We start from the raw sequence: 27,465 nt of genomic DNA, 5'->3' as shown, positions 1-27,465 counted from the left end.
TAATATGGTGGAATTCTTCATTAAGATGGAGAGTGACATAGTTAATTCAGAAACAAAGGTTCTGAACTTAAAGAGGGGTAATTTTGAAGGTATGAGACATGAATTAGCTAAGATAGACTGGCAAATGACACTTAAAGGATTGACGGTGGATATGCAATGGCAAGCATTTAAGGATTGCATGGATGAACTACAACAATTGTTCATCCCAGTTTGGCCAAAGAATAAATCAAGGAAGGTAGTGCACCCGTGGCTGACAAGAGAAATTAGGGATAGTATCAATTCCAAAGAAGAAGCATACAAATTAGCCAGAAAAAGTGGCTCAGCTGAGGACTGGGAGAAATTCAGAGTTCAGCAGAGGAGGGCAAAGGGCTTAATTAGGAAGGGGAAAAAAGATTATGAGAGAAAACTGGCAGGGAACATAAAAACTGACTGTAAAAGCTTTTATAGATATGTAAAAAGGAAAAGACTGGTAAAGACAAATGTAGGTCCCCTACAGACAGAAACAGGTGAATTGATTATGGGGAGCAAGGACATGGCAGACCAATTGAATAATTACTTTGGTTCTGTCTTCACTAAGGAGGACATAAATAATCTTCCAGAAATAGTAGGGGACAGAGGATCCAGTGAGATGGAGGAACTGAGCGAAATACATGTTAGTAGGGAAGTGGTGTTAGGTAAATTGAAGGGATTAAAGGCAGATAAATCCCCAGGGCCAGATGGTCTGCATCCCAGAGTGCTTAAGGAAGTAGCCCAAGAAATAGTGGATGCATTAGTGATAATGTTTCAAAACTCGTTAGATTCTGGTCTAGTTCCTGAGGATTGGAGGGTGGCTAATGTAACCCCACTTTTTAAAAAAGGAGGGAGAGAGAAACCGGGGAATTATAGACCGGTTAGCCTAACGTCGGTGGTGGGGAAAGTGCTGGAGTGAGTTATCAAAGATGTGATAACAGCACATTTGGAAAGCGGTGAAATGATCGGACAAAGTCAGCATGGATTTGTGAAAGGAAAAACATGTCTGACGAATCTCATAGAATTTTTTGAGGATGTAACTGGTAGAGTGGATAGGGGAGAACCAGTGGATGTGGTATATTTGGATTTTCAAAAGGCTTTTGACAAGGTCCCACACAGGAGATTAGTGTGCAAACTTAAAGCACATGGTATTGGGGGTAAGGTATTGATGTGGATAGAGAATTGGTTAGCAGACAGGAAGCAAAGAGTGGGAATAAACGGGACCTTTTCAGAATGGCAGGTGGTGACTAGTGGGGTACCGCAAGGCTCAGTGCTGGGACCCCAGTTGTTTACAATATATATTAATGACTTGGATGAGGGAATTAAATGCAGCATCTCCAAGTTTGCGGATGACACGAAGCTGGGCGGCAGTGTTAGCTGTGAGGAGGATTCTAAGAGCATGCAGGGTGACTTGGATAGGTTGGGTGAGTGGGCAAATTCATGGCAGATGCAATTTAATGTGGATAAATGTGAAGTTATCCACTTTGGTGGCAAAAATAGGAAAACAGATTATTATCTGGTTGGTGGCCGATTAGGAAAAGGGGAGGTGCAACGAGACCTGGGTGTCATTATACACCAGTCATTGAAAGTGGGCATGCAGGTACAGCAGGCGGTGAAAAAGGCGAATGGTATGCTGGCATTTATAGCGAGAGGATTCGAGTACAGGAGCAGGGAGGTACTACTGCAGTTGTACAAGGCCTTGGTGAGACCACACCTGGAGTATTGTGTGCAGTTTTGGTCTCCTAATCTGAGGAAAGACATCCTTGCCATAGAGGGAGTACAAAGAAGGTTCACCAGATTGATTCCTGGGATGGCAGGACTTTCATATGAAGAAAGACTGGATGAACTGGGCTTGTACTCGTTGGAATTTAGAAGATTGAGGGGGGTTCTAATTGAAACATATAAAATCCTAAAGGGATTTGACAGGCTAGATGCAGGAAGATTGTTCCCGATGTTGGGGAAGTCCAGAACGAGGGGTCACAGTCTGGGGATAAAGGGGAAGCCTTTTAGGACCGAGATTAGGAAAAACTTCTTCACACAGAGAGTGGTGAATCTGTGGAATTCTCTGCCACAGGAAACAGTTGAGGCCAGTTCATTGGCTATATTTAAGAGGGAGTTAGATATGGCCCTTGTGGCTACGGGGATCAGGGGGTATGGAGGGAAGGCTGGTGCAGGGTTCTGAGTTGGATGATCAGCCATGATCATAATAAATGGTGGTGCAGGCTCGAAGGGCCGAATGGCCTACTCCCGCACCTATTTTCTATGTTTCTATGTTTCTATGAGTGCATAACGGAACATCTGGAAAACTTCTGAAATGTCTGCTTTGCTACCGCTGCTACTGTGTGGTAACTGGAATCTCTGGAGCTGAAGGCCCTGAAATCCTCGGCTTTGCGTGTTTCAGCGGCTGGGGAGAGGTCGAAGGCGCTCGGCAGAGGATGGCGCTCGGGAGGCTGTATCGGAGAGGCTGCTCGGAAGCTCAGAGTTTTCGGACTGATGGACTCAGTGTCGGCTGTGGTCAGCTGCTTCCAAGGTATCGGCAAGTTGACGGTGCCTGGAGGTTTATGGCAGGGAGTTTCTCCCTTTTGCCGCCTGCTATCAGGGACTCGGGAGTCGATCGACTCGGGGACTTTGAGACTTTTTTTTTACTGTGTCTCTGGACTGTTCTTCATCAAATTATTGTATTGCTTTGCACTGCTGTAACTATATGGTATAATTATGTGGTTCTGTCAGTGTTAGTCTTTGATCTGTCTTGTTTTCTGTGATATCACTTCAGAGAAACATTGTATCATTTCTTAATGCATGCATGCATTTCTAAATGACAATAAAAGAGGACTGAGTGTTCTCATAATCTGAAATAAGTGGCGAAAAAAGAAAGCTAAGATAGAGAGAGAAAGGTGAGGTGATGTACACAGATTCACTGTCCATTCCGAAATCTGATGGTGGAGGGGAAGAAGCTGTTCTTAAACTTTGAATGTGTGTGTGTGCCTTCAGGTTCCTGTACTTCCTCCCTGATGGTGGTAAGGAGAAGAGGACATGCTTTGGGTGATGGGGTCCTTAACGATGGATACTTCCATCAGGTACTTATGCAACTGTTTCTCAGTCAGGAACAATAACTCAGACAGATTTGAAAACTATTTGACAAATATTTTATTTGGTCCAAGATAGATTGAAAATCAGTACATTGATTTCTCCAAAATATGCATTTGTGCATAAAAATATCATTTGTAATATACACTATCATTTGCTTCAATTGTTTGCATGATTTGTCTTTTTTCCCCTTTCTCTTGCACATCGGGTGTTGGTCTTTACATTTATTTGTTTATCTTTGACTGGGTCCTTTCTGGTTTCTTGCTTTGTGGCTACTTGTCAGCGAACAATTCTTAAAGTTATATAATTTATACATTCTTTTGATAATAAATGCACTTTGAATCATTTAAATATAAAATTTCTTCATATAAAAATAAAACTAAATAAATTAATGCAACCATAATGGCTTTGAACTTGTTAACGTCTGATGCAGAGATGTTGCGAATGAGAGTAAAACAATCGTCATTCACACAGAGTGTGACCCAATGACCGTGGACGCTGACGTGGCCAGAAACCTGCCGAGGCTGTACCATGATGATAGCGTAGAGGCTAGCGTAACATTTTATAGCACTGGAGTTCAACACCTGTCACTGTCCGTAAGGAGTTTGTACATTCTCCCCACGACTATGTAGGTTTCCTCCAGGTGCTCCAGTTTCCTCCTGCATTCCATCGGGGTTAGTAAATTGTAGGCATTGAGAGCATGGAGACACTTGAGGGCTGCCCCCAGCCCATCTTCAGACTGTGCTGGTCGTTGGAGCAATTGACGCACGTCTCTGTATATTCCGATGTACGTGTGACAAATAAAGCTAACCTTTAATCTTTAGGCCAACACCTCCCAGTTCCCTCATTAATACCTGGCAGAACGAGCGAAGGAGCTGCCAGCTCAGAGCCAATGCCCCAGGAGCGCGTCGAAGAGAACTACAACATTGATTCATTGAATGGAGTGAAATTTTATCACCTGGTGGAGGCTCAGCATGTAGTACACTCAAAACCGAGATCAATGGATGGTGAAATATTGAGGAAATCAGTAGATAATGGGATGGTGCAGGAAGGATAGGAGGTAAAAGATCAGAACTGATCTTATTGAATGGCAGAATTGGTACTGGAGGGTGAATGGCCTGACCTTGGTTCTGATGTTCTAACGTGATACCATAAGGTTGCAGGGAATCACTTAGAAATCACTCTGAAATTGGTTCTTCAACATACAATACAACAAATTAATAGTAATAATGTTTACATAATGCCTGTCATAATAAAACGCCCCTTGGAGATCAAGGAAACCACTGGAGATAGATATCCAAGTGATCCCATGCCTTCCAGAGATATGGAATGTGGACTCAGTAGTCCAGATCAATAAGATGAGCTGTTGGAGGAACTCAGCTGGTTAGGCAGTATCTGTGGAGGTAAATGAACGTGCAACCTTTTGGGTTAAGACCAAAGTCTGTGTGGATGAATGGTCCCGACCCTAAATGTCGACTGTCCATCTTTCTCCATAGAGGCTGAATGACCCGCTGGGTTCCTCTAGCAACATGTTTTTTTTTAAGAACTAATATCAGAATCTGTTCTTGTGTTGTATACAGTGTTCTTTGAATACAATGCTTTACTGGCTGTGTCCTGACTCATACCAAGACCTATTCACCCATCTCCTGTGTGCTTGCTGTCCTGTACACACCCCCACGCAGTCAGCGATGAGTGGTGCTCTGTCCATGAGTTAGGTACACAGATAGTACTGGGAAACGAGGATCATAAAACAGCAAGGACTGGGGACTGATGCTGCTTTTCCCGGGTGAATTTGGCTCCACGCTACATTGGACTGCTTAGTTCAATAGTAAGACCTTAAGACATAGGAGCAGAATTAGACTATTCAGCCCATTGGGTCTGCATCAACCCCATTCTCCTGCCTTCTGGTGTGTAAGTAAAGTTAGACTATAAGACCATAACTATCAATTCCATCATCCAAATCATTAACATAGAACATAAAAGGAAGCAGTCCCAACATAGATCCCTGTGGAACACCACTAGTCACTGGCAGCCATCCAGAAAAGGCTACCTTTATTCCCTCTCTTTGCCTCCTGCCAATCAGTCAATGCTCTATCCATGCTGGTATCTTTCATGTAATACCACGTGTCCTCAGCTTGCTAAGTAGCCTCATGTTGTCACAGCTCCCATGATTCAGGTTCAATACCAACCGCAGTGCCCTTGCGTGGAGCTTCCAGTTACTCCCTCTGACTCTGTGGATTGTGTCCAGGAACTACGTTTCCCTCCTACGTCCTAAAAGCGGGCTGGTTGATAGGTTACTTTGTCGCTGTAAATTGGATGGCAGGAGAATGATGGGAGAGTTAATGAGTCTATCTCAGAGAATGACTTCGAGGGAAATTAATGGGGAAATAGGAATTGTAAGATAGTTCCAAGAGCTGGCATGTATTCAATGGGCCATATGGTCCCTTTCTACACACTAGAGAAGAGGAATAGGAGGTGCGGGACGTTCATTACCTTCAGTTAATTCTTTAGATTATGGGTGTTCCGATGATCATGTCAACAGTCCCTTTGGCTATGAAATTACATCAATATCAAATTTTACATGAAAAATTAGCCTTTGTGAAAGGGACTTCTAAATTTCTATCAACCATTGCGTGCAGAAATGTTTCCTAACTTCACCAGAAGGAAATGCCTTTAAATGGGGTTGAGAGGGAAAATAAATCACCCATGATGGAATGGTGAAGTAGACTAAAGGGGCTGAATGGCCTAATTCTGCTCCTATGCCTTATGATCTCATGATCTTAACATTTATACTATGGATTCTTAAATATTTCAAAATGCTTTTCCCCAAGATTGAATAATTTCTGCCAAATCTCATTTAATGGGATTTGGTGTTTACTTCCCAGATACACCTTTTATTAATCACCAATATTCACCATTTGCCCTCTCACTCTCTCCTGTCATTCAGTCTTTCCAGAGCTTTACCCTGTTGTAGATTCTTCCTTCTGATCTCTCTATTCCCGTGTCTCAGGCTTACTCCACAGCTTAAAGGACTTTTTATCCTTATAACGCAGGAGTCCCCACCCTGAGGTCTGCGCACCCTCAGTTAATGGTAAAGCTCCATGGCATAGAAAAAGTTGGGAGCCCCTGCTACAGTGTATTTCTGATGACCTGAAGCATTGATGTTGTTTTCCTCTCCATAGGCGCAGCCTGACCTGCTGAGTACCTCCAGCATTTCCTGTGTTACTTGTAACATTTTGCTGAAGTGTGTTTCTTGGGGAATGCGTGAGCTTTAGTAATATTCCTCTGCAAGACACACAAAACGCTGGAGGAGCTCAAGTCAGGCAGCTGGAAGGGCATAAACAGTCAACGTTTTGGGCCGAAACCCGTCTTCAGGACTGGAAAGGAAGGGGGCCAAAGCCAGAATAAGAAGGTGGGGGAGGGGAAGGAGTACATATGCAGGTGAAGGGGAAGGTGGGTGGGGGAGGGGGCTGAAGAAGTGAGGCGTTGGGAGTTAATAGGTAGAAGAGGTAAAGTACTGAAGAAGAAGGAATCTTATAGGAGAGGAGAGTGGATCCCCCAGAAGAATGGATAGTATTTTGCATAGTTGGGGAATTAAGGCTTACGGGGAAAAAGCAAGTAGATAGAGATGATTTCAATGGCCAGATCAACCATGATCTTATTGGATGGTTGAGCAGATGGCCTACTCCTGCTCCTATTACTTATGTTCTTATGGACCAGGGGAGAAAGGGAAGAAGGGTGGTGATAGGCAGTTAAGAAGAAGAGAGGAGGTGAGAGGGAACCAGAATGAAAATGATGGGAACGGTAAAAGAGAGAAGAGGAAGAGTGGAGAAATTACCAGAAGTTTGAGGAATTGATATTTATGCCATCAGATTAGAGGCTACCTAGAAATAGGAGGTTCTACTTCTCCAATCTGAGTGTGACCTCATCCTGATAGTAGAGAAGGCCATGGACAAACATGTTGGAGCACTGTCAGTGTTACTAAAAGTTGCAAGCTTTCCCAACATAACACTGACAGGTGAACTTCTCCGAGAGGTAGTGCAGATCCTCCACGGAGGCCTGGCCCCTTGCCACCAGGTGGCCATTTGCCTCCCTATGGATCTTGAAGTTGCTGGGGTTCAGGTGGAGGTAGCTGTCGGAGTCCCAGTGTTTTCTCAGGCATCGGCCATTGTTGTCACACAGCTTCTTGCTGCACAGCCTTGCAGCATGGGTCACGTTCAAGACGTAATGGTTCAGGAGGTCCTGGACGTGACTCTGCAATACGTTGCAGGTATGCTGTGGGAGAGAAGGAAGAGTTGTGTGAGCAGTGGTACAACTCCAGTATTCCGCAGCACTGATGGGATGTGGACATCAATGTCAAGTTTATTGTCATACGCACAAGTACATAAGTAAATTCATTTATTATCAAAGTACCTATAAGTCACCATATACTGCCCAGAGATTCATTTTCTTGCAGACATTTCACAACAAGTACAAAGAAGCACGATAGAGTCAATGAAAAGCTACACACAGCAAAGACAGACAGACAACAACGTGCAAAAGACAACCAAAAGTGCAAATCCAAAAAAGAAAAACAAATTAATAATGAATAATTAATAACGCTGAGTGAGGATATGTATCAGAATAAAGGCTGATTTATACTTGTGCATCAACTCGACGCCGTAGGTACGGCGTCGCCGCGAACCCTACGCAGAGTCCACGCGGATCCCTACGCCGTAGCCTGACGTGCACCTCTTCCAAAGTGTAACTATGCGTCATGGCAACGCAAACCACAACAACTGTGATTGGTCTGCTTGGTAGCAGCACATTTCCTCTATGCTACAATAGCTTCCTATTGGGCGACTGAGGGGCAGGGAAGGAAGCTTTACAGATCTCCGAAATTATGGAGGACGCATTTTGCTTTCACGAAAAAAGATGCTTGCTTTAAACTTGTTTATCCCGAGAGAGACTACCATGACCATGAAGCCTCGGATGGGCAGGTGTGTGTGCATGCATGACGTACCCGAATTGCAGAGTGACGCAGACACATCAGCGCACAAGGAAAAATGCTCACAATGTGTGTAGGCCACTTGCGTAGGTTACGGCGTCCAGTTGACGCACAAGTATAAATCAGCCTAAAGGGTGCCACAGTTGCATAGCGGTTAACGTAATGCTTTACAGTGCTAGCAATCAGGGTTCAACCCCCACCATTATCTGTAAAGAGATTGTATGTTCTCGCCATGACCACGTGCGTTTTAAAGTTCAAAGTGAATGATGGGATGTGGAAAGTCAAAGTCAAATGTAAATCCAAAGTAAATTTATTATTAAAGTATGGCACCATAAACTACCCTGAGATTCATTTTCTTGTCGGCATTTACAGCAAAAAAAGAAGACTATAGAATGTGTGGAGAAAAACTATACATAAACAAAGACTTGTAAGCAACGAATGTGCAAAAGAAGACAAAATGTGAAAATAGTTAAAAATAATAATACTACAAACATGAGTGTTAGAATCTGTGACAGTGAGTCTGTAGGTTGCAGAATCAGTTCAGCGTTGAGATGTTATCACGTTGGTTCTGGAGACTGATGGTTGGAGGGTAATAACTGTTCCTGAATCTGGTGTTGTTGGACTCAGTGCTCCGGGTGCTCCAGTTTCCACCCGCATTGCAATGACGTACAGGTCAGAGTTAGTGAATTATGCCGGCTGCGACAGAGAGCAAGTCCTATACAAATAGTAGGAGTGAGCTAGGGCTTTTCTCTCTGGAGCGAAGGATAATGAGAGGTGACTTGATAGAGGTGTACAAGATGATAAGAGGCATAGATACAGTGGGCAGCTAGAGACTTTCTCCCAGGGTGGAAATGGCTAACATAATGGGGCCTAATTTTCTGGTGATTGGAGGGAAGTACAGGGAGGATGTCAGAGGTAAGTTTTCTTTTAACAGAGAGTGGTGGGTGCATGGAATGTGCTGCCAGGGGTGGTGGTAGAGACATTTAATAGGAGCATGGATGAAAGGAAAATGAAGGGCTATGTGGGAGGTAGGGATTAGGTTGATCGCAGAGCTGGTTAAAAGGTCAGCCTAACACCATGGGCTGAGGGGCTCGTGCCATGTTCTATGGAAAAGAGAACTCAACTGTCTATGACTTTGATAAGCATGAATGGCAAATCTTACCTTATTGGTAGTTGTATTTGTGCTTTCCCAAACCACGATGCCCGCTGCTCCAAGGGCCGCACTTTCACCGATTGTACTGACGAGATCGGCCTGAGGAAAGAACAAATGTATCAAAGGTTATAAATCCGAGGGCTCAGAGCTACTTAAGTTAATGTGTTTAATGCACTTCTTCTCAACTGGGACGGCTTGGTAGTGCAGCGGTTAGCACCATTGTTATACAGCGCTGGCAATCACCGATTGGGGCTCAAATCACACTGCTGTTTGCAAGCCGTTTGTACATTCTCCCTGTGCCCGGTGGATTTCCTCCAGGTGCCCCGATTTCCTCCCACCTTCCAAAGACTTACGGGTTAGGGCACTGGAAGCACGGTGATGCATGTGTGCAGCTCCCAGCTCAGTCTTCACTGATTTGATTTGAAACAAATGATGCATATCACTTTATGAGTCAATGTTACGAGGTACATGTAGCTATCCCTGTAGATGTAGCTTCCTTCCTGTAACTATCCAGCTTCTCATCAAAACTCACTCAGGTGTAATACCCTGGCCGTCCCCACACAACATCCATTACCTGGTCTTTCCTGCTCTCCTTGTTCCGTCGACAATTATTGAGACTGTTCATATGTTCACATTTATTTAAGTTTGATTATTGACATTTGTGCATTGTGCTAACTGTCGATTGCTTATGGCTGTTTGCACTATTGTCTTGTGAATTGTTCATTGTTATTGTGTTGTTTGTTTAGAATCAGGTTTAATATGTGGTGAAATATGTTAACTTTGCAGCAGCAGTACAATGCAATACATGATAATATAGTGAAAAAATCTGTCAATTACAGTAAGTATATAAAATAGTTAAATTAAGTAAGTAGTACAAAATAAAAATAGAAATTAAAAAGTAGTGAAGTAATGTTCATGGGTTCAATGTCCATTCAGAAATCAGATGGCAGAAGGAAAGAAGCCGTTCCAGAATCGTTGAGCGTGTGTACCTTTCTGATGGTAATAATGAGAAGAGGGCATATCCTGGATGGAAGGGGTCCTTAATGATGGACACCACATTTCTGAGGCATCGCTCATTGAAGATGTCCTGGACGTTACAGAGGCTAGTACACATGATGGAGCTGACTAATTTTACCAATCTCTGCGGCTTACTTCAGTCGTGAGCAGTAGTCCCACCGCCATACCAGACAGTGATGCAGCCGGTCAGAATGTTCTCCACAGTACATCTGTAGAAATCTGTGATTGTTTTTGGTGACAAACCAAATCTCCTCAAACTCCTAATGAAATATAGCCGCTGTCTTGCCTTCTTTATAGCTGCATCAAGATGTTGGGTGCAGGTTATGTCTTCAGAGATATTGACAGCTAGGAACTTGAAATTGCTCACTCTCTCCTCTTCTGATCCCTCTATGAGGACTGGTGTGTGTTCCCTCATCTTACCCTTCCTGAAGTCAGTTCTTTGGTCTTCAGAAAGATTGAGACATGGGAACGCACCAGTCCTCATTGAGGAATCAGAGATGGAGAGAGAGTTAAGGCACCAAACCACAATCAATTTATTGACTTTTAAAAATATTTTTGAGGTACAGTGATATAGGTCCTTTCGGCTCTTCAAGCAGTGCTGCCTAGCAACCCATGATGAATCCCTAGACCAATCACAGGACAATTTACAAAAATATTATTCTGATTCTGATGTAACAAATAAAGCTAATCTTTAATTTTTGAAATAGACATCAAATGCCATCCTCCAGCTAAGTGAGGGCCAAAATAAAGTGGCGGAAGGCCAAATTTAAATTAGGAATTTACTTTGTTCCTACTGTTTCCTGCCATCATCCTGTGTCTGTTCCTTCCGACGTGGAAACCTTGTGCCTTCTGGTAATGCAGCTGGAAACTTTAGGTTCTGCAGTTGTTTTGGTCACTGAACTGATTGCCCTGTTGTTTGTGAAGTATGCAGACAATGTTTCTGTACATCCATATGGAATGTTTCTGTGGGGAGAAATCACTTTTATCATGGGTATCCGCCATCAGATTTCTGAATGAATAACGAACCCATGGACACTACCTCACTATTTTTGCTCTTTTTTGCATTACTTATTTTTTTTTTGTATTTTTTCTTTATGTAAGTATATTTTTATTAGTGTAATTTAATAGTACTTTTTATGTATTAAACTGTACAGCAAAACAATTTTCACAACATAGATCAGTGATAATAAACATGATTATGATTCTGGGCATTTCAAAATTTATCTAATTAAGTCCCGACTGGTGGCATAGTGGCATCAGTGCCGGACTTTGGGACGAAAGGTCCCGAGTTCGAGTCCAGCCGGCTCCCCTGCACACTTACCATCCGTGCTGGGTTACGAGCTGGTAGTCTCTTTGGAAACTCACCCAGCAGAAGGCAATGGCAAACCACCGCTGTAACTTGCCTCATGTGCAGTTCCCCACTACGTCAGAGAGGCGTGGAGGGAAATTGTCCGCTAACCGGAGAAACTCCGGATGCGACGTACCTTTCCTTTCCTTTATCCAGTTAAAATCCCCTAATTAAGAAATTTAGGAGCAGGTCCATATGTCTTTGGAATGTGGGAGGAATTCTGCATTCTGTTATTGCTCTTCCCGTGTACTATCTTGATGCACTGTTGTAAAGAAATAATCTATGGGCATGGCATGTGAGACAAAGTTTTTCACTATATCTTGTTACTTTCGCATACTTACTATGCGAAAGTCTTTAGATGGTTGCTATACACGAATGCTCCGGATGGCTCTTGACATGTGTTGGCAACAGCACATGATGGATGTCGAGCTCTATAACGACCCACCAATGCTCACCACTAAAATCGAAGGTGAGAAGACTGCAACTAGCGGTGCACTGTCTACGCCACCCTGAGCTACCTGCCAGCCTGGTCATCATATGGGAGCCCAAGCACGGGAGGATGAACTCTGGGCGCCCTCCCAAGACTATGGTCAACACGCTCCTAGAAGACAGCGGTGCGGCTAATGTAGATGAACTGAACACACTGATGAGGGAGAGGGAGAAGTGGAGAGTCCATCATCGTGCCCGACGCTGGCCCCCTAGGCCTGAGTCGACGTAGTAGTAGTACTTGTTACTTGTGATAACAATAAACCAATTTACCAATTTAGCACTGCCCAACCTTATCTCAGTATGTCTGTAGCCCTACTGTTCAGGACTCTTCACCTACTTGCATGGCATCACAATCCAAAGATGTACCGGTTAGTAAGTTAAGTGGTCATTGTAAATTGTCCCATGTTTAGGTTGGAATTAAATCAGTGGATTGCTCAAAAAGCCGGAAGGGCCTATTCTGCACTGTTTCTTGATAAATAAATAAATAGTAATTAAATATAAGAAGCATTTATATGAGCGTTTGAATTGCCAAGGCACGGCAAGCCAAAGACCACATGTTAATAAATAGAAATAGTACTTTATACTTCATACTTTATTGTCGCCAAACAATTTATACTAGAACGTACAATCATCACAGCGATATTTGATTCTGCGCTTCCCGCTCCCTGGATTACAAATCTATAGTAAATATTAAAAATTTAAATTATAAATCATAAATAGAAAATAGAAAAATGGAAAGTAAGGTAGTGAAAAAAAACCGAGAGGCAGGTCCGGATATTTGGAGGGTACGGCCCAGATCCGGGTCAGGATCCGTTCAGCAGTCTTATCACAGTTGGAAAGAAGCTGTTCCCAAATCTGGCCATATGAGTCTTCAAGCTCCTGAGCCTTCTCCCGGAGGGAAGAGGGACGAAAAGTGATTTGGCTGGGCGGGTCGTGTCCTTGATTATCCTGGTAGCACTGCTCCGACAGCGTGCAGTGTAGAGTGAATCCAAGGATGGAAGATTGGTTTGTGTGATATGCTGCGCCATGTTCACGATCTTCTGCAGCTTCTTCCGGTCTTGGACAGGACAACTTCCATACCAGGTAGTCGTCCTGTCAGTGAAGATAGGACCTGGTGGTCAGCATGTATATGGTGGGCCGAAGGGCCTGTTCCTGAGCTGTCTGACTCCATGGCATCCAAGTGTGAGGAGGCTTTCTGCTTCCACCACTCTTGCGGGCCAAGACTTCCAGACATCACCCCCCCCACCCCCCGGGGTGACAAAGCATTGCAGTTAATGTAACACTTTATAGCACCGGTGATTGGAAGATTGGGGTTCAATTCCCGCCATTGCCTGTAAGGACTTTATACGTTGTCTCCGTGACTGCGTACACTTCCTCCGGGTAGTTCCGGCTTCCTCCTACATTCCAAAGGCGTATGGGTTAGGGTCAGTAAGTTGTGGGCATGCTATGTTGTCGCCATAAGCATGGTGGCATTTGCGGACTGTCCCCAGCACATCCTCAGATTGCGTTAGTTGTTGGGGTAAATGACACATTTTACTGTTTGCTTCGATGTACATGTGACAGTTAAAGATAATCTTCATTTACTTTAGTTTCCATGCCCCCTGGCCTTTGACAGACTGCATCTCACATCATCCCTTAATACATTAAGGGTGCCACGGTAGCGTATATTACAGCTCGGGGTGTAGGAGTTGGGAGGTCAATTCCGGTATTCTCTGTAAGAAAGTTTGTACGTTCTTCCTGTGAGCGCGTGGGTTTCCTCTGTATGCCCCGGTTTCCTCACACAGTCCAAAGACAGACTATGAATTGGTCACTGTAAATTGCCCTGTGATTGGGCTCAGGTCAAATAGATGGGTTGCTGGATGACACGGTTTGTTGAGCTGGAAAGGCCTGTTCCACACTGTATCTCTAAGTAAATAAATTACAGTCAGTGCTCTGCTCTTTATGTGCTGCGAGACAGAAATGGTAGTGCACATCAAGTTCCCACGGCAGTTTTTGTCTGATGTTGCTTGAAGGGTAAACATTCTCCATCACCAGAGACACCCTGTCCACTCTCCCTTGTCATCGTGTGCGAGGAATGTTTTATATCCAGCTGAGTGGGCAGGCAGAACCTGGGCCTAACATCTCATGTGAAAGGTGATGGTTCCAACGTTTCAGAAATTCATGAGCGGGTCATAAGAAGACTTAAGAGATTGCTGATGCCTGGAATCTGAAGCAACTAATGATCTGACTTTGGGTGAAAAGGTTTTACACTGAGTACCTTCTACTTCACTCTCAGTCATGGTGCAGGACTTCAACCCATCCTTTCCCCACCCAGATACTGCTCAACCAGCTGAGTTTCTCCAGCAGATTGCCTATTGCTCCAGATTCCAGCACCTGCGGTCTCTTGTGTCTTCAAGTCCTTTGTGAATTTTGTACTCAGAGGTCTTGAGAAGACTTGAATTTGTAGATAAGAATGTGATCACTGAACTACCATTATGCATTAAGTGTACATTACTGTGAACACACCGATTTCCACAGATGGAAAGTATCTTGATAGGTTGCATCATGGTCTAGTACGGCAATGTGAATGTTTAGGAAGGCAAAAAGCTTCAGAGAGTAGTGGGCTCAGCCCAGTCATGGGTATATCCATCTCCACCATCGGTAGTATCTACGGGAGGTGCTTGCTCAAGAAGGCGATGTCTATCATCAAAGGTCCCCACTATCCAGGCCATTCCATCTGTCCATGACTACCATCAGACAGGACGTTCAGAGCCTGAAGTCCCACATCAACAAGTTCAAGAACAGCTACTCCCCGTCAACATTTCTGTTCTTGAACTTACAGGCAATAACTCAGGCCTTTCCAGCAGGTGCTGCTTCAGGAAGGCAACATCTATCATCTTCTCACAGCTACCACAGGGCAGGAGGTACTGAAGCCCGACACCCCCTACCACCGGGTTCAAGGTTCATTCATGTCATGAATAATTGCACAGTTCCTAGTCACTACCTCAGTTCAGCAACACTATTATCACTTGATACTTTTGCAATAAAGTGGACTTAGATTTTATTTGTTCTAATTCTGTTGTTTCTTGTAAAAACTGTGCCCTGTGCATGAGTTCATTGCGAATGCTGCTTTTTTGATGCAACGTGCCTGTGACGCTACTCCAAGAAAGTTTTTCATTGCACCTTTGCATACAGGTACTTGTGTCTATCACAATAAATAAAGGATCTATATATGCTTCGAGATTCAAATCAGTGCCACTATTCAGCTCTCAAATCTGTCTGCCTGACCCAGTCTTGGTCTCAGCACCATTTTCCTGGTCTCTTCATTTCCCTTTGCAGTTTAAATGTCAGTCTCCACCTTGACTATGTTCAATGACTTCACCTCATCATGTGAAAGGATAATGGGAGTGACATTCAGCCCCTCCAGCCTGCTCTGCTGAACAATGATCAGACATCCCTCATTGTAGCTGAAAGAGCTATCCTAATCAATCCCTCAAACCCACTTTCCTGCCTTTTCCATGTACATCTTGATACTCTTCACAGCTCTTTCATTATAGAATTCCAATGAGGCATCACCTTCTGAGAGAAGAAATCCCTCTTCATCTCCTTTTTCAACAAGCAATCCCTTATTCTGAAGCCATGCCCTCTAGCTCCAGATGCTCCCGCTGGGGAACTCATCTCAGGATCCACTCTACCATTCCCCATTGGAATGTTACACAACTAAGTTCTGCTAAATTCTGAAGAATGTATGCCTAGTCTGCTCAGCGTCTCCTCATATGTCAGATCCGTCATTTCAACCTGGTTAAGCTTCTCTATGCTGCTTCCAAGGTTAATATAGACTTCCACAAATATGGATTCCAAAACGGTCTGTGCTACTCCAAGTGTGGTCTCCCCACTACCCTATAAAACGGCATCAAAATATCCCTGCAGTTATACTTGGGAACCCTTCCAATGTAAGCCAATATTTCTTATTTCTTGCTGTCACTGCAGTATGTGCAAAAGTCTTAGATACATATATATCTAAGTAAGGCCTTTGACAAGGTCCCGCATGGGAGGTTAGTTAGGAAAATTCAGTCGCTAGGTATACATGGAGAGGTGGTAAATTGGATTACACATTGGCTCAATGGAAGAAGCCAGAGAGTGGTGGTAGAGAATTGCTTCTCTGAGTGGAGGCCTGTGACTAGTGGTGTGCCACAGGGATCAGTGCTGGGTCCATTGTTATTTGTCATCTATATCAATGATCTGGATGATAATGTGGTAAATTGGATCAGCAAGTTTGCTGATGATACAAAGATTGGAGGTGTAGTAGACAGTGAGGAAGGTTTTCAGAGCCTGCAGAGGGAGTTGGACCATCTGGAAAAATGGGCTGATAAATGGCAGATGGAGTTTAATACTGACAAGTGTGAGGTATTGCACGTTGGAAGGACAAACCAAGGTAGAACATACAGGGTTAATGGTAAGGCACTGAGGAGTGCAGTGGAACAGAGGGATCTGGGAATACAGATACAAAATACCCTAAAAGTGTCGTCACAGGTAGGTAGGGTCGTAAAGAGAGCTTTTGGTACATTGGCCTTTATTAATCGAAGTATTGAGTATAAGAGCTGGAATGTTATGATGAGGTTGTATAAGGCATTGGTGAGGCCGAATCTGGAGTATTGTTTTCGGTTTTGGTCACCAAATTACAGGAAGGATATAAATAAGGTTGAAAGAGTGCAGAGAAGGTTTACAAGGATGTTGCCGGGACTTGAGAAACTCAGTTACAGAGAAAGGTTGAATAGGTTAGGACTTTATTCCCTGGAGCGTAGAAGAATGAGGGGAGATTTGATAGAGGTATATAAAATTATGATGGGTATAGATAGAGTGAATGCAAGCAGGCTTTTTCCACTGAGGCAAGGGGAGAAAAAAACCAGAGGACATGGGTTAAGGGTGAAGGGGGAAAGGGAACATTAGGGGGGGCTTCTTCACACAGAGAGTGGTGGGAGTGTGGAATGAGCTGCCAGACGAGGGGTAAATGCGGGTTCTTTTTTAACATTTAAGAATAAATCGGACAGATACATGGATGGGAGGTGTATGGAGGGATATGGTCCGTGTGCAGATCAGTGGGACTAGGCAGAAAATGGTTCGGCACAGCCAAGAAGGGCCAAAGGGCCTGTTTCTGTGCTGTAGTTTCTATGGTTTCTATGGTTTCTATATAGCTAGGATGTCTAAGAGTTTTGCACAGTACTGTAGTAATTTTATGTATTGCACTGTACTGTTGCCACACAGAAAAAACAAATTTCATGACATATGTGAGTGATGATAAACTTGATTCTGATATGGGTCTCTATTGTGGACTGAAAGTGGGAAGGGGAAGGGTGACAGGAATCATGGTTGAGGAAAAGAGGAAGGGAGAGGGGAGGAAGCATCAGAGAGACACTCTGTAATGATCAGTAAACCAATTGTTTGGAATCAAATGATCTTGCCTGGTGTCTCAGGGATGGATGTGTCTGCACCCACACCACCCCTGTCCCTGACACTCTTTCTCTGTCACCTGTCCCACATCCCTCCCGTGTCGCTCCACCCTCGCCATTCTCAACATCCTTTGCTCCTGCCAGATTTACAAACTCACTCTCCACTCCACGTTAACAAATACAATACTGTGCAAAAGTTTTAAACAGCCTCGCTATATATTTGCACGGTAGTGTTCATCCCAAATCTTTAGTGTTTCATGAATATAAAATTATGAAGGGCATAGATATTGAGAATGCACACAGTCTTATTCCCAGTGTTGGAGAATCAAAAACTAGAGGGCATGGGCTTAAGGTGAGAAGGGTGAGATCTAATAGGAATTCTTTCACCTAGAGCATGGCCCCATATGTGGACAACATCCCAGGCACCAATCAGGGACTGGGGCCATACTATTTTTTGTGACTGTTTTTTTTGCCTTTGTAATTATATGTGCTGTATGCGCTCTGTGCTGTGCTGTGTGTGACTGCCGGTACTGTGTTTCGCGCCTTGACTCCAGAGGAACATTGTTTCATTTGGCTGAACATGTGTATGGTTGAATGAGAATTAAACTTGAACTTGAAAGAGCTGCCAGAGGAAGTGGCTGAGGGAGATGAAATAACATCATTCAAAAGGCGCATAGACAAGCACATAGATAGAGCTGGGTTCCCAACTTTTTTATAACATGGTCCCCTACTCTTAACCGAGGTGTCTGTGGACCCCACGTTGGGAACTCTGGTGTAGAGGGATGAAGGTGAAACATTGGTAAATGGGTCTAGGTTAGCTGGGCAGCTAGGTGAGCATGGACTGGTTGAATGAAGGGGCTGTTTCTATGCATTTCTTTAATTGCATTTTCCTTTTTCCTTCCAAATTGCATAACCCCTCACTGTACTCCATCTGTTAGCTTCTCACTTAACCTACCCACATGCCTTTGTGTGCTCTTTGTGCCCTTCCCACAGCTTGTTAAACGAACTGCTCTGAGAGCCCCAGTAATTCTGACGATTGACAAACTGTGAGGGTGACTGGGTAATGGCCTAAAGCAACAGCCAGCAAGTCTCTGCGTAGATTAGCAGAGGACCAACTAATAGATTGTTTGCCTTTTTTAAGGTCCTCATTTGGCAGGCTCTCTCAGCTCCTTTGATCTGGGATTATGGTCAAGGACCAAGGTAGCACCAGTACCTCTCCTTACTTGGGAGGCAAAAGAAATTTGTCATGTCCCCTTTGATCCTCACCAACCAGGTCATCCATGGATGTTACATGCCACCTGTCTACATGATATGCAAGCCAGTACCCCAGCCAGGGCAGTATGATAGGGAGAGCAAGCTGTTGTCCATGTCGTAGGCATCCCCTCTCCATGCAGTTGATGAATCCAGAGGAACGGCAGAGACTGATACAGGTTGGCACCCAGCGGCATTGCAGGAGTTGCCAGTTAGCGTTAAACTCAACGTAGGACTGCCTTAGGGATGCCAGCTCCAGATTTTTCCTCGGGGTTCACTCCTGAAGCCTTCCCCATGAGTGCATATAGCCGCAAGGCAGCAGGGGTTTGGGATCAGAGATTTCCTTTTCCTAGATGAACTGACAACCATGGCTGACAAGCCCCATCTGCCCAAAATATATATTTATAATTAAATTAAATAAGTGGTACAAAAAGAAAGCAAAAAAAGGCAAAAATAAAGAGAGGCAGAGGACATGGGTTCAATGTCCATTCAGAAATCTGACGGTGGAGGGTTCTTCGGAATGTTTTACTCTGTTACTAAAATATTGAGTGTGTCTTTAGGCTCCTCTCCCCCCTCCTGGGTGATGGAGTCCTTTATGACAGATACCACCATTTTGAGGAAGAAGCCTTTTAAAGATGTCCTCAATGTTGGGGAGGCTAATGCCCATGATGGAGCTGGCTGATTTTACAACTCTCCGCAGCTTTTTCCAATCCTGTGTGGTGGCCCCTCCATACCAGACGGTGATGCAACCAGTCAGAATGCTCTCCACGGTACCTGTGTAGAAATTTGCTGCAGTCTTGGGAGATGGAGTATGGAAACTGCTCTGCCCTAGCTGCAAGAAACTGCGGAGACTTGTGGACACAGCTCAGTGCATCATGGAAGCCAGCCTCACCTCTATGGACTCTACACTTACTACCTCATTACAACAGCCAAAATAATCTAAGACCACAACCACACCAGAATTTCTCCCTTTTCCTCCTCCCGTTGGTTGTTGTGCAGATGTAGCCTGAAAGCATGTACCACCAAGCTTTGGTTTCTATCCCACAGTTATAAAACTATTGAATGGTCCCCACGTATGATAAGATGGACTCTTGGCCTCACAATCTACCTCATTATGGCCTCGCATCTTATTGGCTGCCTTCACTGCATTTTCTCTGCACATTTAACATTATCCTGTATTCTCTTCTTGTTTTCCCTCAATACACTGATGTGATGAAATGATCTGTATGGATGGCATGTAAACAAAGTATCTCACTGTATCTCAATACATATGACAATAATAAACCAATTTACTAAGTTAGGCCTTGTGGTACCCTTACATCAGTGGAACTTCCCAGCATGCAGCAGTGAAATCAAGCAGTGGGTCCCTTCTGCTACGTCTGCATGAAAGCCAATCTCAATATCTGGGCAGAAGCATCCCACATCCCTCTTGGAAGAACTCCAGAATTCCTAAAAGAGACAGAGACCTGTCTGTGTTCTGACCACCATGCCACAAAGAATGCCTCCAGTGATGCGGTTCACAGCAGGCTGGTTTATCTCGACCATTACATGAGCCACAAAATGTTGTATTTAATTTTGGAAAACTACATCTGTCCAACTGAAATCCATTACATCCAGCGGGATGAACTGGGAAGTCTCACCACAACTACCAGGTTTTGCAATGACTTTTCTCAGTGCTGAGCTCTGATATTCTTCCAAGTTCCATGGTGGCCATTAACAAATAAGGCAAATCTCAACAAACTATGCTGACATTATCTGGACTGCTTTTTATAAAGTGCAAGCATTTCAAACTTTCTCCAACGATACTGCTTTCTGACTCATTTTTAATGTATTTTTTATTTAGCACTACAGTGCAGTACCTGATCATTCTGGCCCAATGATCCCACACTGCCCAATTACACTCATGTGACCAATTAACCCACTAACTGTATGTCTTTGGATTGTGGGAGGAAACAGGGGCATCGAAGGAAACCCACTTGGTTACAGGGAGAACGTATAACCTATTACGGACAGTGGTGGAAATCAACCCGGGTCACTGGTGCTTGTAATAATGTTACATTAATCGCTACGCATTTGTGCCACCCCTTAATACCCTGATGGATAAATGTTGTTGCCAACACGGGGTATAGCGGAGGATTGTTTCAATCCACAACCTCTGGTTTATGAGCCAAGCACACTTCCACTGCGCTATTCTGCTACTCAAGTGAGTAAAGGAGTGACTCGTGAATTCAGTTACTCTGCGGTCAAAGGACTTAGAAGAATAATATTTCCCCAGAAGAATAATATTTGCCAAAACTGGCAAAAGCAACACATGCCATCAATATGTAAGCTGAGTGCGAGCCAAAAAAAGAAAATTAATCCTTTAACCACAATTACATGTGCGGTGATGTGAACTTTATTTGGAGGGGGAGAGATCAGGGAAGGAGAGAGTGAAAACCAAAGACTGGTTGAGACTGCCTACCCAGTATAATTATAGGGGATAGACCTCTTCAAAGCCTTTATTATGTAGTGCCAAGTGAGTGCCTGATTTCCCAGTTATGGATAGCAGCGTCTATTTGCAGAAATAAAACAGGGCTATCATAAAACTTGAATTGTTAACAGTCAAAGAAAGAAAGATTACCTTAGTTATCACATGTAAATTAATTCAGTGAGAATTGTGCCAGGGGCAACCTGCAGGTGTCGCCATGCTTCCAGTGCCAACATAACTTACTAACCCTAACCATACGTCTTTGTAATGTGAGAGGAAACCTAGAGCACCCAAAGGAAACCCACGCGGTTACAGGGATTGTACAGTGGCAGGAATCAAACCTTGGTCTGATACAGCCGGTGCTGTGAAGCGTTATGCTAACCGTGCCAGCAGGTGTTTTGCCTGATCATTGTTAGACATGGCTAGGCACCGGACGTGGACCTTGGGCAGTGATAGAATCTGTCACAGTCCACTGGTACTGCATTGTTTTGCCTTGTGCATCTGATTGTCATCTGTCTTTTCCCATTGCTAATCCCAGGTCTCACTGCCTTCTCTATTGATAGATACAGATACAATGCAAGGGCTTTGAGAAAATGCACGTGAAATCTATAGAAAATTGCAATATCTATCTATCTATATATATAGCATATCACTACAACACTATTGCATTCCTGTTTTTGTCTGCACTTTGTACTACCTTAATGTATTTCCCTATGGAATGAACTATATGGTAGCACGCAAACGAAAGCTGTTCACTTTATCTCAATACATGTGTCACTATTAAACCAATCACCAATTATCTATGTCTCATATTCTGGGTTATTTTTGAGCTCCCCATTGCAAAATATTTAAGTACACAGCTACTCTACAAGACATGCAAGTTCCACAAAATATCCTCATCTTACATTCTATTTACTAGAGACCCTCCAAGAACTCATATAGTCGTGGAGTCGTATGGCAAGGCATCAGGACCTTTGGCTCAAATTGTCCATGCCAGTTGAAATTCTCATCTAAGCTAGTCCTGTCTGCCTGCATTTGGTCCACATTTCCCTAAACCTTTCTTATCCAAGTACCTTTTAAATGTAGTTAATGGAGCTGCTCCAACTACTTCTTCTGGCGGCTCGTTGAAAAAGCAAAGCACTCTCTGGGTGTAAAGTGTCCCTATTGAATCGCTCTGTCCGCCAGAGAAAGCAGGATCTCCCAGTGGCCACGCATTTTAATTCCATGTCCCATTCCCATTCTGATATGTCTATCCACGGCCTCCTCTACTGTCAAGATGAAGCCACTCTCAGGTTGGAGGAACAACACCTTATATTCCGCCTGGGTAGCCTCCAACCTGATGGCATGAACATTGACTTCTCAAACTTCCACTAATGCCCCACCTCCCCCTTGTACCCCATTCGTTATTTATTTATATGCACACATTCTTTTTCTCTCTCTCCTTTTTCTCCCTCTGTCCCTCTCACTATACCCCTTGCCCATCCTCTGGGCTTTTTCCCCTCCTCCCCCTTTTCTTTCTCCCTGGGCCTCCTGTCCTATGATCCTGTCATATCCCTTTTGCCTATCACCTGTCCAGCTCTTGGCTCCATCCCTCCCCCTCCTGTCTTCTCCTATCATTTCGGATCTCCCCCTCCCCCTCCCACTTTCAAGTCTCTTACTAGCTCTTCTTTCGGTTAGTCCTGACGAAGGGTCTCGGCCCAAAATGTCCACTGTACCTCTTCTAATAGATGGTGCCTGGCCTGCTGCGTTCACCAGCAACTTTTATGTGTGTTCCTATTGAATCCTTTCCCTCTTACCTTAGACTTATGCCCTCTAGTCCTTGATTCCCCAGCCAACGTGCACCTTCACCTTGTCTATGCACCTCATAATTTTCACATCTCTATGAGATCACCTCTAGTTTGTCTATGCTCCAATGTAAAAAGTCCCATTATAGTACATGCCTGCAGGGTTATTATAATTATGATTTAATAATTCTAAGAATTATATATGTTATAATATATAATAACTATATATATATAGTAATTTATAGTATATTTTATGTATTGCATTGTACTGCTGCCACTAAGCAACAAATTTCGCAACCTGATTCTGATTCTCAATTCTCCTTACCTCCGAGAGGGATTGGTTAAAAGCGTTGCGATACATTGCTCTGGTATAAACATAAACTGGGAGAGCGTGTTCTTTGGAAAGAGCAGCGACCCTCATGGCCTCCTGTACTTGATTGCGCACAAACAGCTTTGCCTTGTAGGAAGACTGGAAAACTTTGGGCAGGTAGATACTAGGGAAAAGTGCTGTGCTCTCCCGCCAGAGCCAAAGGAGTTTGTTGTTGCGTGATACTGCCCGCTGGGGGCACTTTCCCGTGTACGTTCTATTCCTGCCCTTGTGCCAGCTGTTATAACAATTGGGGAACAGGTAATAACCCCAGAGTTGATTGGGTCTTAATTTCTTGCCGAGCTGCAGAGTCTTGATCAGCAATGTTTTTGCAGCCTCCTCGAATTCGGCCTTGGCAATTGCCGTTGCATTTTCCCGCATTAGGGATAAATCCCTCTGCTGCACCAGCTCAGTGGATTGGCGCTGGTAGATGCACATATGGTTCCAGTTCCTACTCCAGAGGGGTCTCCAGTTCTCCCAGTCAATAACAGCCAAGCCCTTGGATGTGGTGGATGGGATTAGCATCTGAATATCCTGCTCAGATTTTTTCAAATGCTCAGCCATGTTAACTTGCTGTGGAATCCCACCGTTGAACTCCTGACCAGTTAGCTCATTGTAGTGAGGGTAGTGTCCAAGCATTCGATTGAAGAATATCCGGATGTCCTGCTGGAACGGGCTTCTCCGTGTGGTCGATACCATCGGAAATGACGTTAGGTTGAATGTGATTCCAAATTTGTTTGTGCATAGTTCTGACGGCGCATTCCATATCCCGAGGAATGGGAAACCCTGCCTTAAAGGAGATGTGGTTTTGAGATGCGACCAGCTGGAGGATCCTGGAACAAGTGTGAGGTGCCAAAGAATGACCAGGATTTTAACGCTGCTACTTCCCAAACGATTGAATACATCCATCCTGGCAATGAGATCCCAGCCTCTAAGAAAATAAAGAGGAGGAAACAAACTTCTTTCACTTGGAAACATATTCAGTAAAATGTCTTAGAATTTAAATCCAGTGTGAAACAAAGAACTTAGCATGCCCAACAGCACCCCAGAGAAACATGATTCTTTTTAAACCACCCAACAGTAAGTCTATGATAAACAGAAGAGATTCTGCGGATGCTGGAAATCCAGAGTAACACTCACAAAATGCTGGAGGAACTCAGCAGGTCAGGCAGCATCTATGGAGAGGAATAAAGAGTTGAGGTATTGGGCCAACACTCATCATCGCCCTGATGAAGGTCTCAACCGGAAACATCTAACCTTTATTCATTTCCAAAGCTGCTGCCCAACCTGCTGAGTTCCTCCAGCATTTTGTGTGTGTTAACCTAGTAAATCTATCAAGTTTGACATTGAGATATATTGATTGTTATAATATTCAAAGGGCATTTGGGCGGGAACGGAGGGAAAGACACACGGGGATATGTGTCTAATGCGGGCAAATGGGATTAGAGTAGATCGGCATCATAACACCATAAGATCATAAGACATAAGAGCAGAATTAGGCCATTTGGCCCATCAAGTCTATTCTGCCATTCAATCATGGCTGATTCTCTTTCCCCTCCTCAGCCCCACTGCCTGGCCTTCTCCCCGTAACCTTTGATGCAGTGTTCAATCAAGAACCTATAAAGCTCTGCTTTAAATGCACCCAATGACCTGCCTCCACAGCTGCCTGTGGCAACAAATTCCACAAGTTCACCACCAAAGAAATTTCTCCACATCTCTGTTGTAAATGGCCGTCCCACCAGCCTGAGGCTGTGCCCTCTTGTCTGAGACTCCCCCACCAAAGGAACCATTCTTTCTACATTTACTCTGTCTAGGCCTCTCAACATTCAAAAAGTTTCAATGAGATCCCCACCCATCCTTCTAAATTCCAGCGAGTACAGACCCAGAACTATCCAATGTTTCCCGTATTATAACCCTTTTATTCCCGGAATCATCCTTGTGCACCTCCACTGAACCCTCTCTAAAGCCAGCATATCTTTCTTTAGGTGAGGAACCCAAAACTGTTCACAATTCTCAAGGTGAGGCCACACCAGTGCATTATAAAGCCTCAGCATCACATCCCTATTTTGTACTCTATCCCTCTTGAGATGAATGCTAACATTGCATTTGTCTTCCTCGCCACTGACTAGACCTTTAGGATGTTCTGCACAAAGACTCTCAAGTCCCTTTGCATCTCAGAGTTTTGGATTCTCTCCCCACTTAGAAAATAGTCTGCACATTTATTTCTACAACCAAAGTGCATGACCATGCATTTTCCACAGTTGTATTTCATTTGCCACTTTCTTGTCCATTCTCCTATTCTGTCTAAGTCCTTCTGCAGCCTGTTTCCTCAACACTACCTGCTTCTCCACCAACCTTCATATCATCTGCAAAGCCATCTATTCCATCATCTAAATCATTGATATACAGCATAAAAACACTGACCCCTGTGGAACACCACTAGTCACCACAATCAGTAAAGGATCCTTTTATTCCCACTCACTGCCTCCTACCAATCAGCCAATGCTCTAACCATGTTAGTAACTCTCCTGCAATACCATGGGCTCTTAACTTGGTAAGCAACTTCATGTGTGGCACTTGTCAAAGTTCTCCTGAAAATCCAAATATATAACATCCACTACATCCCCTTTATCTATCCTACTTCTAATCTCCTCTAATAATTCTAACATGTTTGCCAGGCAATATTTTCCCTTAAGGAAACCATGCTGACTTTGTCCTATCTTGTCCTGTGTTACCAGGTACTCCATAACCTCATCCTCAACAATTGACTCCAACATCTTCCCAACCACTGAGGTCAAGCTTACTGGTCTATAGTTTCTTTTCTGCTGCCTTCCTCTTTTCTTAAGGAGTGAAGTGACATTTGAATTTTTCCAGTTCATAAGACCATAAGACCATAAGTTATAGGTGCAAAATTAGGCCATTCAGCCCATTGAATCTGCTCTACCATTCCATCGTGTCTGATCCCAAATCCTACTCAAATCCATACACCGGTCTCCTTCCTGTATCCTTTGATGCCTTGACCAATCAGGAAATGATTCAACTTCTGCCTTAAATATACCCGTGGATTAGGCTTCCACCACAGTCAGTGGCAAAGCATTTTACAGATTTACTACCCTCTGGTGAAAAAAATCCTTCCTTACCTCTGTTCTAAAATTTTGCCCCTCAGTTTTGAGGTTGTGCCTTGTGGTTCTAGCTCTAGCACCATGCCGGATTCCAATGATTTTTGAAAATTCATTACTAATGCCTCCACATCCCTACCTCTTTCAAAACCCTAGTGTGCAGTTTATCTGGTCTGGGTGATTTATGTACCCTTGGGTCTTTTTGCTTTTTGAGCACCTTCTCCCCTTTTATAGTAACTGCACTCACTTCTCTTCCCTCATACCCTTCAACATCTGGCATACTGCCAGTGCCTTCTACAGTAAGGACTGATGCAAAATACTCATTCAGTTCATCTGCCATCTTATTTCTCCAGCCCCATTTGCTAATGGTTCTATATCCATTGTCACCTTTCTTTTATTTTATTCATACTTAAAAAAGCTTTTACTATCCACTTTGACATTATTTGTTAATTTGCTTTCATATTTCATCTTTTCCCACCCAATGATTCTTTTAGTTGCTCTCTGTAGGTTTTTGATCCTCTATCTTCCCACTAATTTTTTGCTTTGTTTTATGCCCTATCTTTTGCTTTTACATTAGCTTTGACTTCCCTTGTCAGGCACAGTTGTACTGTTTTGCCAACTGAGTATTTCTTTGTTTTTGGAATACAACTATACCGCACCTTCCTCATTTTTTGCCAGAAACTCACACCACTGCCGTGCTGCTGTCATCCCTGCCAGCATCTCCTTCCAATTAACTTTGGCCAACTCCTCTCTCATACCACTGTAACTTCCTTTACTCCACTGAAATACTGCTATGTCAGACTTCACTTTCTCCCCATCAAACCTGAAGTTGAACTCAATCATATTGTGATCACTCAAACACGAGGAATTCTGCAGATACTGGAAATTCAAGCAACTTTGATATTGTGATCACTGTCTCCTAAGTGTTCTTTTACCATAAACTCCCTAATTACCTCCA

The 27,465-nt window shown here is 43.8% G+C and overlaps 1 protein-coding gene across 2 annotated transcripts in view; it reads right to left on the bottom strand.

The window, feature by feature from the left end:
* Positions 1-3,180: 3,180 nt before the first annotated feature.
* Positions 3,181-27,465, bottom strand: part of LOC134355902 (hyaluronidase PH-20-like) — a 38,613-nt gene continuing 14,328 nt past the window's right edge. For both annotated transcript variants that reach the window (XM_063066429.1, XM_063066431.1), the window contains exons 2-4: positions 23,347-24,319; positions 9,246-9,335; positions 3,181-7,371 (exon numbers count right to left, since the gene is read on the bottom strand). In XM_063066429.1, coding sequence (XP_062922499.1) covers positions 7,078-7,371; positions 9,246-9,335; positions 23,347-24,297 — 1,335 coding nt within the window. In that variant the 5' untranslated portion in view covers positions 24,298-24,319 and the 3' untranslated portion in view covers positions 3,181-7,077. The remainder of the gene's footprint in view (positions 7,372-9,245; positions 9,336-23,346; positions 24,320-27,465) is intronic.

Source organism: Mobula hypostoma, chromosome 13 (assembly GCF_963921235.1).
Source record: "Mobula hypostoma chromosome 13, sMobHyp1.1, whole genome shotgun sequence".
Taxonomy (NCBI): Eukaryota; Metazoa; Chordata; class Chondrichthyes; order Myliobatiformes; family Myliobatidae; genus Mobula; species Mobula hypostoma.
This window is presented reverse-complemented; position numbering and strand designations above follow the sequence as displayed.